Source organism: Nansenia antarctica (genome assembly GCF_963989245.1).
Source record: "Nansenia antarctica genome assembly, chromosome: 19".
NCBI lineage: Eukaryota > Metazoa > Chordata > Actinopteri > Argentiniformes > Microstomatidae > Nansenia > Nansenia antarctica.
The window spans coordinates 22,127,318-22,140,379 of NC_137692.1; the positions used below are offsets into that span (position 1 = coordinate 22,127,318).

The window sequence follows — 13,062 nt, forward strand, 5'->3', positions numbered from 1 at the left end:
GGACTTGTCATATTGAAGAGGAGATTGTGGTCTTTTAAAAACTATAACCTCCTTGTAAAGGTCAATTTTCCTTTGTTTTATAGCTATAGCCTACCTATTTGTTTAAAACTTAGAACATAAAAATTAGCATATTTAACTGGGAATTCTCCGTAATCAATAGAATTCTATTGGGGTCTTGTGGGTCTTAAAAACACAAGTCAGCTCCAACTGATCAGTTTGCTAGCACACACACATCGTACATCACTTTTAGTTGTCTCCCACTTTTATCTACACTCAATATTTTCTTATTAGGTGAGTCAGTTTTCTATTTGATTCATTTATTCCATTTGATACTTAGTGCCACCACCGCTGTTGGTCTAAAGATCATTTTTACTGTGTATCTTGGTGTGTGGTCTCTTGGTAAAACTCTTAATATGGAAATGGAAACTCAAGAGTGTTCTGCAAACCTCCTTAAAACGGGGTTAATTAGAAATCTAGTCCCACAGCTGGAAAAGGAGATGGATTGTTCCAGAAGGGATTCATTTGTAATGTTCTGTAGGGACGTAGGGATGCTTGTATGTAGAGGCTTTTAATAGGAAGACTAATATCCTGTCTGTGCGGATCTGACAGGGCAATTACCGGCAAACTGCCAACCAGCCTAGCATAGCACAGAAACAAGAGGACTACAGACCCCATACTAATATCACCACAGAGTACCACAGATCTCCCCAACGTCTCCTCCCCCAAAATACCTAGTAATAATAATAATAATAACTTATTTGTATAGCGCTTTTCATGCAATCATTATATAATCATTATTTAATAATTTAGTCATTTAAAGGCAATATTTAAAAAGATCATCATCGTCATCATTATCATCCATCCACCTTCATCGTCATCATCATAGTCATCACTATCATCATCATCATCATCATCATCATCATAGTCATCACTATCATCCATCCACCATCATCATCATCATCATCGTCATCACTAACATCCATCCACCATCATCATCATCATAGTCATCACTATCATCCATCCACCTTCATCATCATCATCATCATCATAGTCATCACTATCATCCATCCACCTTCATCATCATCATCATCATCATCATCATCATAGTCATCACTATCATCCATCCACCTTCATCATCATCATCATCATCATCATCACTATCATCCATCACCATCATCATAGTCATCACTATCATCCATCCACCTTCATCATCATCATCATCATCATCATAGTCATCACTATCATCCATCACCATCATCATAGTCATCACTATCATCCATCCACCATCACCATCATCATCATCATCACTATCATCCATCCACCTTCATCATCATCATAGTCATCACTATCATCCATCACCATCATCATAGTCATCACTATCATCCATCCACCTTCATCATCATCATCATCATCATCATCATAGTCATCACTAGCATCCATCCACCTTCATCATCATCATAGTCATCACTATCATCCATCCACTATCATCACCATCATCATAGTAATCACTATCATCCATCCACCTTCATCATCATCATCGTCATAGTCATCACTCTCATCCATCCACCATCATAGCCTCCTTCATAGTCCTGGATGAGAGCCCGTGGATGTGTTTGTTTTGGGGACTGAGTAGGATTTCTTTGTCTGTTTTACTGTGATTATGCAGATTTTGTTATTCATAAAAAAGAAATACAGTCATGTACATTTGCATATAGTTTGTGTAAAATGTGAATCTACCTTTTAGTAGTACAGCAGTCAGTGTCCTTCTGTTCTTTGTTACTGTGTATAAGCATGTTATAAACATGTTATAATTCATACAAGCTGCCTGTGTAATTTGTCCAATACTGTGGTTTTAAGAAGCAGTAAGTTGCCGTTCTCACAATGTTTTATTAATTAAATCATTGTTCATCATCATCAGTTTTATCTTTTTTTCTGACCCATTTCTGTGAGGAATGGGATTGGACAATCACATCTAATTGATTTTCATCAGGAATTTAAGCTGACTGCATCCCACTAAGCTATATTTGATTCAAGTTAAAATGCACTGAATCGATGTAAAAAGACAGGAAATAAAAATGGATTGGAATTAGTTATCGACTGAGCCATGCTTCTAGCAAAGCTTACCTAGCTAATTTTTCTCACAGGGCCTTCTATATGCGTGTGTGTGTGTGTGTGTGTGTGTGTGTGTGTGTGTGTGTGTGTGTGTGTGTGTGTGTGTGTGTGTGTGTGTGTGTGTGTGCGTGCGTGGGTGCGTGCGTGTGAGCATGTGAGTGAGAGAGAGAGAGAGAGAGAGAGAGAGAGAAAGAGTGAGTGAGTGAGAGGGAGAGTGAGTGAGAGAGAATGCATTAGCGTTCATCTGTGCCTTTATACCGTCCCTCTCTGTCCCTGTCCCCTCCCTCAGTGACTGTCTGTCCCTGTCCCCGTCCCTCCCTTTATACTGTCTGTCCCTGTCCTTGTCCCTCCCTCAGTGTCTCAGTGTCTTCATGCTGTATATCCCTGTCCCTGTCCCTCCCTCAGTGACTGTCTGTCCCTGTCCCCGTCCCTCCCTTTATACTGTCTATCCCTGTCCCCTTGTCCCTCCCTCAGTGTCTCAGTGCCACGACTGGGGCGAGTCGGGAGAGGGAGCCGTGCGCGTGGCGGAGGGGGAGGCGGGCTGGCTGCGCTGCCCTCTCTTCTCCCACCCCACCGTCTACAGCTACAGCTCCGCCCAGGCGGCGGGCCTCACCCTGGTCTGGTATCGCGTGGCGGCGGGCCAGGACCTGGAGCAGCCCATCGACCTGCACCACCCGGAGCAGAGGCTGAGCAAGGAGCGGGACCGGCTGTGGCTGCAGCCCGCTACCGCCCAGGACACGGGCCAGTACATCTGCATGCTGAGGTACCACGGGGGGGAGACACTGTGCTGCACGCTGAGGTACCACGGGGGGGGGGGGGGCTGCGTGACGTTAGAATTATAAGGTTCTAGGATCTCCATTTTTGTCAGAATTTAGTTTTTTTTACATAATCTGATCCATTAGGTGTTTATTAATGCCTGTGTGGTGTTATTTTTTTAAATGATGACATTTTTGAGTTAGTAATTCATAAAATACAAAGGTTCCATCTCACACGGACATAATGGAATGTCAAAACTTTGACGCTCGATATCTCTGAACTGCCCTAAACGGAGATAGAACCTTAGAATTCTAAGCTCACGACATGGAGAGACACTGTGCTGCTTCGGGTCCCCAGTTAACAACAAAGAGTCCAAAAGACGTCCTCACGTGGGTTCAGATCAGATGACGTCTTTTTCTAGGACGTCTTAAAGACGACATCCGGACGTCCTAGAAAGACGTCATCTGAACCCCCATTCCGGCTTCCCCGAGGACGTCTTTCGGACTTTACTGGGGTGTAAAAGATTGCCGTCACTTCTTGTGATGCTGCTCTAGCGTGTGAAGTCATATTAGACGGTGTGCTTCTCAAAAGTTTCCCCGTTTGATATACAGTGTATACTGTTCTAGTATTTCATATTACATCATTTATGCCCTTTCGAGTTGTTATTGCTTGTCAGACATTTGCCAAACGATGTATACAAACAATAATATACTGATGTACAACATATTATTAGATATCAGGATACCCTTTTACACCTAAGCTGAGCATTCATTTTTCCAGTTGTAAAGTCAAAACAAATCAAAACCTTTTTTACATTTACATTACATTTCATACAGAGATGCAAAACGGGCATAACAAGTATAAATAGACTGCACTTATATAGCCCCTTATTCCAAAGCGCTTTACAACGGCCTCTCATTCACCCCGTTCACACACACATTCACACACCAATGGCGGCAATCTACCATGCAAGCCTCCGGCCCGCTCATCATTGGGAGCAATTTGGGGTTCAGTGTCTTGCCCAAGGACTCCTTGACACGTGGCCAGCCGGGGTTCGAACCGCCGATCTGCCGACATTGCGATCATTAGACGCCGGCTCTACCTCCTGAGACACAGCCGCCCCATACAGAGTATGTATCATAGGAAGGGAAGGAAGTAGAACAGGAAGTGAGTCATCCTGAGAACGTCCTGTGCGATTCTTCTTCTCTCAGTGTGGATGTCCACTTGAAAGATGTTTTCCTCTGTAGAAAGTCGTGAGTTTAGAATGATAAGGTTCTATCTCCGTTTAGGGTAGTTCAGAGATATTGAGGGTCAAAGTTTTTACATTCCATTATGTTTTGTGAGATGGAACCTTTGTATTTTATTAATTACTAACTAAAAAAATTCAACATTTTAAAAATAACACCACACAGGCATTAATACACACCTAATGGATCAGGTTATGTAAATAGATAGAACCTTATAATTCTAACGTCACGAACTGTCAGTTTATCCCCTCCATCAGACTGCCGTACTCAATGGAATCTGTTTTTTTATTAGAAGCAGGATATCCTATGTTTTTCGAGTAACAGGATGTGTGCCGTGCGTTCTCTCAGAAACAGGACGTCGTGCGCTAAGATGGCCGTGCGTCTGGAGGTGACGCCTCAAGTCGAGGGTCTCGACTGTGAAGTGAAGACCACCGCGCCCCCCCCTAACTGTGAGGAGAAGACCCCCGGCCAGTCCCCCCTTCAGATCGCCATCCCCGTTCGCGATGGGAAGACCCTCACCTGCCCTGACCTGCAAAACATCAGGCTGCCCAACACCAGCCACTCTGTCCTCTGGTACCATGTGAGACGAGATCACCTGTGTGCTCAGATCTATCATGTTCATGTCCTGTACCTCTCATTTGACCTCTGATTTGATTTGATTTTTCATTTATTTATTCAAGGGGGACACGGTACATTAATGAACACTTAAATGGAATGCGCACATATCATCAGTGTAAAATGTACCCAATTATAGCCATAGGCTAATTTCCGTTGGTGGTCCCCCTGCCAGAAGTAACAGGGCTACATTTCCTAATGGAAGAAATCAGGTTATAGGGTTAAAATAAACACATCATATAGATACAGTCATGATTCAAAATAAACACTAAAATACAGTAGCTAAAATAAAATCAGATGGCATCTAACCTAAGCCTAACATGCATCACTTACAGTAGGTCATATGACGACACAACAAGCCCTAACCTGATTCAGCCTAATCTAACTGATCCCTAGTCTAGCAGGGTTAGAGGTGTGTGCAGGTTTGGTTTTGCTCCAACCAGGGCCGGTCCTAGGCATAGGCGAACTAGGCGGTCGCCTAGGGCGCCAAATGCCTGGGGGGCGCCAAATGCCCCCCAAAATTATTAAAATGATTTACATTTAAATAATTTTGTCTCTATGAAAATATGTCTCAGCCTACTGTCTATTTTTGTCTTGAAACCATTGTTGTCCATATTTTTACTGTTGAATGTGTGGGTGGTGATGAGGCAGTACTGGTGGCTTAATGTGGTGGTGGTGGTGGTGGCGCCCCTAACATTTTGGTGGAGGGGGGGCATCATATCATACTCTCGCCTAGGGCACCTAAATGCCTAGGACCGGCCCTGGCTCCAACCATCGTCTCAGCTGGGTTAGTCCTTCCCACCCACCCCCTCCCCTCACTCTCTTCTCTGTATCTTTTTCTACCTCAAACAGAAGTGTAAATCCATCGGGATGACGGACGATCTCGAGGTGCAAGGAGACAAGCTGGTCATCCACATCATGCTGGAGATGTATGAAGGGCCGTACCACTGTGTGGTCACCTACGAGACCAAAGGGAGGGCCATGAACTTCACCAGGGTGGTCAATGTGATCGCCGTGTGTAAGAGCTCTGCCTGTTACTCAAAAGTTGACTTTTAATTATTATTATTTTTATTTTATTATTTAGCACACAGTAAAAAAAAAAAAATATGGAAAGAGAGTGGGGTGTGTGCGTGTGTGTGTGTGTGTGTGTGTGTGTGTGTGTGTGTGTGTATGTGTATGTGTACTTTGTTAGCTGATTTTGATCTTCTCTAAGCAGCCCGCTCTAGTTTAACCAAAGAACCCAGTATCCTGAACCCTACAGAGGACCAACGCTTCACTGTTAAACAGGGTAGGTAGCAGAACCACTACTACTATCCCAAATGGACCTATCGCTATGCCACGCCCCAAAATAGAAATTGTCCAATCATATCACAGCAAAAGTCACTACAGGCAGAAAACTCGGACAAACACGTCGCTAATATCTGATGGTGAAAAGCTTCTAGACTAAATATTCTTGTCATCTTTAAAAAACATTGCCAACTCCCGCCATTGTACGTCATTGAATGTCATTCAGTCACGGTCGGTCAGTCAGTCACTGTCAGTGAAGCGTTGTTTGTTTGTCCGAGTTTTCAAAGGGGGCGTGGCTTAGCGATAGGTCCGTTCTCTCTGATCACTGTTTTGACACAGTTGTGGGTGAATTTCCCCGTTCGTTAACTCTGTGTTCTATGTGCTCATGTTATCTGTTGCTTGTTGTTTCTGTGTTTTCAGTTTCCCCCATATTGTCAGCGTCTTTGAGCCTCGGAAAAGCGCTATATAAATACAATGAATTATTATTATTATTATTATTATTATTATTATTATTATTATTATTATATTGTTATGATGATTCAGAAGGGTCAGGAGACCTTGTTCCCTTGATTATGCAGCGGTAGTGATTGCCATGTAATGGTGACTTGCAGGATCGGAGGTGCTTCTACAGTGCAGAGTGATGTTCCGCTACCTAGAGGGACCCAGGGACATGTGGTGGAGCGTCGATGGGAAATTTGTGGAGCGACAAGCTGGTGCCCGCGTCTACTCTACGTGTTGGTAGGTGTCCCCCCCTCCCCTCCCCTCCCCTCCCCTCCTTTATTAATTTTATTCTCCCCTCTTCTCATTTAATTTAACCCTCCCCCTCCCCTTCCCATGTGTCCCCAGCACTACCGTAATTAGACCCCCATACTTTCTTTTATTTATTTTGTATTGTTACTACTCGATCTTTTCAGTTTGTAAAGCGTCTTTGACTGTCTAGAAAAGTGCTATATAAGTCTAATGTATTATTATTATTATTATTATTATTATTAATTTCTCTTTCTCCTTCATTACTAGTTTCTCATTTTCTACCACCGTCCTCTTCATCTGTCTCTGTCCTGCAGGGTGGACTCTCAGGTCTATGGCGACAGAGTTGTGGTAAACGTGCTCCACATTCAGGACTTCAGCTCGGAGGACCTGCTCAGAGAGTACAACTGCTCCGCTCGGAACGACAGAGGCTTCGTCAGCCGACGGGCGGTGCTGCAGGAGGAGGGTGAGGAGGGAGGAGTCGACACGTGACCGACAGGGTTCCCCCACGGGTCCTTGAAATCCTTGAAAGTTTGTGAATTTGAGAAAAAGAAATCAAGGTCTTAAAAGTTTTTGAAAATACTAGACATGGGTCATTGAAAGTGCTTGAATTCCCCTCTCTCTCTCTCTCTAAAATGTTTAAAATATATATTCAAAAATGTTTTACTTAGCTCGTCAACTAGTTCTGTCTCAAACTATGCCGTGTTTTGGTCCTTGAATTTGGGGGGAATTGAGTCCTTGAAAGTCCTTGAAAGGTGCTTGAATTTGATGTTTCAGAAGGTGTGGGAACCCTGGACCGAGCACTAACCCTACTAACCAAGTTGCAGCTTCTGTTTGTGATGGTGTCCCCTGGTATGTGTTGTTGTGTCCAGAGTATCTGCCCTCGTTGGAGCTGGGCTGTGGTCTGTTAGTGTGACTGTTAGTGTGACGGTGTCCCCTGGTATGTGTTGTTGTTCCCAGAGTATCTGCCTTCGTTGGAGCTGGGCTGTGGTCTGGGCGTGACTCTGTTAGTGTGACTGTTAGTGTTGATGGTGTCCCCTGGTATGTGTTGCTGTTTCCAGAGTATCTGCCTTCGTTGGAGCTGGGCTGTGGTCTGGGCGTGACTCTGTTCCTCATGCTGGTGCTGTTCGTGGTCTACCACGTCTTCTGGCTGGAGCTGCTGCTCCTCTACCGCTCCTGGTTCGGCACTGACGAGCGCTCCACAGGTGACACACCCACACCCAGGGGCCGGTTGCATAAACATAGATTAAGACTGGTCTAAGCCTTAGACTAGTCTTATATTAAGCCTTAAGGGCTCTGCACACAGCGTGCGATTTCTGTTGCGCGTCAACATTCCATTTTGAAGTTTGAATGGAAGTCTATGAGAACATCGCATTTCAACACACACGGCCCCGATTTTAATCGCACGGCGAAAATTCGATTCCATTCATTTTGAATGGGAAAAAGCACAAATTTGACAGTGCGACAAAACTCGCACGCCGTGTGCTTTGTCCCATTCAAAATGAATGGAATCGAATGTTCGCCATGCGATTAAAATCGGGTCCGTGTGTGTTGAAATGCGATGTTCTCATAGACTTCCATTCAAACTTCAAAATGGAATGTTGACGCGCAACAGAAATCGCACGCTGTGTGCAGAGCCCTTTAGACTAGTCTTATATTCTCATAAACATAGATTAAGACTGGTCTAAGCCTTAGACTAGTCTTATATTAAGCCTTAGACTAGTCTTATATTTCTCATTAACATAGATTAAGACTGGTCTAAGCCTTAGACTAGTTTTATATTCTCATAAAGATAGATTAAGACTGGTCTAAGCCTTAGACTAGTGTTATATTCTCATAAGCATAGATTAAGACTGGTCTAAGCCTTAGACTAGTCTTATATTCTCAGGCTAGACCAGTCTAATTAAGACTTATTTTGGTTAGAAAGTTAGCCACCTTCCCCCCTGGCTAAGCTTGATTTAAGAGCTGGGTTGCTATGGGAACGAGTCAGGGCTAGTAGCTAGCTAACACTGTAACTCCATAGTGGTAAACTACATCACTGGTTAAAACTGCCAAGCAGTATACTTTTCTCCACATTATATTCCTCCAATATACATACGTTTTCAGCAGAAGAAAAGGGAGTTTTTTTTTTTTACCGCCGCTAGGTCTAGCTAGGTCTAGCTAGGTGCAGCTAGGTGTAGCTGTTTCGGCTGTGTTTCTTTTTTCTGTCAAGTGTCTTATTTTACCTAGAATGCATTGCCTGACAGGCTATCTAACTCTGTCTTACGTTAGTCACTCATAGGTGAGCTTTATGCAACAGGAACATTTGATGAGATCTAAGTCTAAGTCTGGGTCTATCTTTATGCAACTGGCCCCAGGCCCTCACATGAACTGTTATAGCAGCTATGGACACTGTTTCCTCCAACTTAAGAAACCTCTTCCTTCCTCTTCCTCATCGGCCGTAGACGATAAGGAGTACGACATCTACATCTCCTACGCCAGGAACAGCGAGGAGGAGCAGTTTGTCCTGCTGACGCTCCGTAGGATCCTGGAGAACGAGCTGGGCTACACCGTCTGTATCTTCGACAGGGACAGTCTGCCTGGAGGGAGTGAGTATGGGACGGTCCGGTCTGTCTACAGCAGTGCGTGACGTTAGAATTATAAGGTTCTATCTCCATTTTTGTCCAAATTTATTTTTTTACATAATCTGATCCATTAGGTGTTTATTAACGCCTGTGTGGTATTATTTTTTTAAAATGTTGACATTTTTGAGTTAGTAATTAATAAAATACAAAGGTTCCATCTCACAAAACATTATGGAATGTAAAAACGTTGACGCTCAATATCTCTGAACTGCCCTAAACGGTGATAGAACCTTATAATTCTAAGCTCACGAGTGGTTCTCAAACCTCTCCTCGGGGAGACCCCCAGCCGCTCCACATATTTGATCTGTTCCACCACCAGCAGCACACCTGATTCGACTTATCAAATACAAATCATAATTCGCTTTGTACTTGATTAGTTGAATCAGGTGTGCACGATGTCCTGTTTCTGAGAGAACGCACACGTCATGTTACTCACGATTCATGTGCTGGTCGTAATCATAATTGCTTTGTACTTGATTAGTTGAATCAGGGGTGCTGGTGGTGGTGGTGGAACAGATCAAATATGTGGAGCGGCTGGGGGTCTCCCCGAGGAGAGGTTTGAGAACCACTGGTCTACAGGGAGTGATAGCTCTGTATGCAACTCTACAACAAGTTTGGGGAGGGGGTGTTGTAACAGTTGATTATCAAGAAAGTTTAAGAGTGGGTAGATCTGTGTTTTATTGTGAGAGAGATAAACAATGCCATGTTACTGAGCATCATAGATGCATTCTATATGACATCATAGATGCATTCTATATGACATCATAGATGCATTCTATATGACATCATAGATGCATTGCATTTAATATGACATCATAGATGCATTGCATTCTATATGACATCATAGATGCATTCTATATGACATCATAGATGCATTCTATATGACATCATAGATGCATTCTATATGACATCATAGATGCATTCTATATGACATCATAGATGCATTATATATGACATCATAGATGCATTCTATATGACATCATAGATGCATTGCATTCTATATGACATCATAGATGAATTCTATATGACATCATAGATGCATTCTATATGACATCATAGATGCATTCTATATGGCATCATAGATGCATTCTATATGACATCATAGATGCATTCTATATGACATCATAGATGCATTCTATATGACATCATAGATGCATTATATATGACATCATAGATGCATTCTATATGACATCATAGATGCATTGCATTCTATATGACATCATAGATGAATTCTATATGACATCATAGATGCATTCTATATGACATCATAGATGCATTCTATATGACATCATAGATGCATTCTATATGACATCATAGATGCATTCTATATGACATCATAGATGCATTCTATATGACATCATAGATGAATTCTATATGACATCATAGATGCATTCTATATGACATCGAGGGCCCTATTATGCACTTCTTAACCCCCCCCCCCCCCCCTCCCAGCCATCACGGACGAGACGCTAAGTTTTGTCGGTCGCAGTCGGCGCCTCCTGGTGGTTCTGAGCCCGGGCTACGGGCTGCAGGGTACCCAGGCCCTGCTGGAGCTCAAGGCTGGGCTGGACAGCATGGCCTGGGGGGGGCACCTGAGGGTCATCCTGCTCCAGTACAAGCCCCTGAGGCGGGACGGCTGGGTGCGGGAGCTCAGGCGGGCGCGGGTGGCACTGGTGCTGGTCCGTTGGCAGGGGGACAAGTCCAGTGACCTGTCGTCCAGGTTCTGGAAGAGACTCAGAGTGGAGCTTCCCGTCAGGAGAATGAACTCGCTGCAGGACAGCGACGACAGCAGCGTGATCTCTCTGCAGAGCGTACATAGCTCGTCCTACAACACCAAAGACACACACATCACACATAGAGCACACAACGACGTAGCTTACATGTAACACATACCGTGAGCTTAGAATTATAAGGTTCTATCTCCGTTTAGGGTAGTTCAGAGATATTGAGCGTCAAAGTTTTTACATTCCATTATGTTTTGTGAGATGGAACCTTTGTATTTTATGAATTACTAACTCAAAAATTTCAAAATTTTAAAAATAACACCACACAGGCATTAATAAACACCTAATGGATCAGATTATGTAAAAAACTCAATTTTGACAAAAAATGGAGATAGAACCTTATAATTTTAACATCACGATACAACAAAACAGAGAGAGAATACATACATGTAATTGTCTCGCATGCCATACCATAGTCATTGCCACACTCAAAACTCCTCATTGCCATTATTTTTGCTACTGTACCGTATGAACACCTGGCTGGAACTCTGTGTTCATGTTGAATGTATTTACATGTTTTTTTACAATGCGTTTTACAATCTTGTGTTCCCATTTTGTGAAAATCCATTAGTTTTTCCGTTAAGTTGAATAATGTTTTCGAAAATGCATCTTTTAATGCATTGCATAAAACTATTTATTTTTTATATAAATATGGAAACACAGAATGTGCCTTGTTTTTCCTGAATAAAACCATTTCCATCCTCTCATCATTGTCATCCATGTCACAGTTTACCGCACATATAGACATTCTGAGATTCTACTTTGGCACATACGTATAGCATTTTTTATTATTATTATGTGTGGTAAGAATTACCTTAACTGTCAGAGGGAGACTGTTCCATAATAATATCCCTGAATAATAACAAGAGCTCAGAGCGGCAGTGCTGTTCACCCTAGCCACTGTGCAAGAGCGTACACTGACTGTAGTATTATCCTCATGCTGGGAGTGCACCATCCTACGGAGCCCCCCTGGGGTCACATGGTAGAAGAAAAAAAATGTCATGTGTGAATCCGTTCCCTCGGTTTAGTAATCCGTTCCCTCTGTTTAGGGTTAGGCCCTACGAGCCAGAACGATCGCAAGGATTAGGGTTAGGGTTAGGGTTAGAATCCTTGCGATCGTTCTGGCTCGTAGGGCCTAACCCTAACCCTAACGAATTACTAAACCGAGGGAACAAATTACTAAACCGAGGGAACAGATTTACTAAATCGAGGGAACAGATTTACTAAATCGAGGGAACGGATTCACACATCAAATATTTTTTTCTACTCCGTACCATCCCAACTTGACTGCTCAGGTAAGCTGGGGCAGTCCCATTTATGACCCTGAACAGAAGTTTCAGCTTGAGCTGTTCTTCTGGAAACATGTTGACTGCTCGACATTCAGGTACCCCAATGGGTTCCGGAGGGAGTGTTCAACATGTAACGGATTATGCTATTTTGCGTTACCTGTAACTTATGTTTTAGCTTGGCTGACAGACCGCTAAGCCAGGCTGAACATGTGTAGTGTTAGAAATGAGAAGTGAGAAGAGAGTTTAGTGTGAGAAATGACACTGAGTGCTGACACAAGCAACCTTTTTAATTCTTGTGTCAAACTCCCTATTTTTGTCCGGTACAGAAACATTCGCTTGTTTGCACTCTTTGCAAGAACTCTTTCTGCAATTAAGACCCCTGAAAGGGATTGGTCCATTGTTCATCTGAGATAAGTAACACTTGATCTGGACTCAATGACGTCTCTTGCACAAGTTACTCTGATCCTATCAACTTTTTTTTTTGCTTTTGATTTGACCCAAATAAAATAGATTTGGTTTTTACCAAGATCTAATGACAGTTTATTGTCAATGAACCACCACTCCCTTACCAATTCCAGATCCCTGCTCAAGGCTTCCTCTA

General features: G+C 43.1%; 1 protein-coding gene across 2 annotated transcripts in view; it reads left to right on the forward strand.

Annotated features, from left to right (window-relative positions):
• Positions 1-11,857, forward strand: part of il1rap (interleukin 1 receptor accessory protein) — a 15,876-nt gene extending 4,019 nt beyond the window's left edge. For both annotated transcript variants that reach the window (XM_080549189.1, XM_080549190.1), the window contains exons 4-12: positions 2,587-2,875; positions 4,464-4,695; positions 5,583-5,748; positions 5,947-6,018; positions 6,629-6,755; positions 7,082-7,230; positions 7,826-7,969; positions 9,209-9,352; positions 10,841-11,857. In XM_080549189.1, the coding sequence (XP_080405315.1) occupies positions 2,587-2,875; positions 4,464-4,695; positions 5,583-5,748; positions 5,947-6,018; positions 6,629-6,755; positions 7,082-7,230; positions 7,826-7,969; positions 9,209-9,352; positions 10,841-11,274 (1,757 nt within the window). In that variant the 3' untranslated portion in view covers positions 11,275-11,857. The remainder of the gene's footprint in view (positions 1-2,586; positions 2,876-4,463; positions 4,696-5,582; positions 5,749-5,946; positions 6,019-6,628; positions 6,756-7,081; positions 7,231-7,825; positions 7,970-9,208; positions 9,353-10,840) is intronic.
• The last annotated feature ends 1,205 nt before the right edge of the window (positions 11,858-13,062 follow it).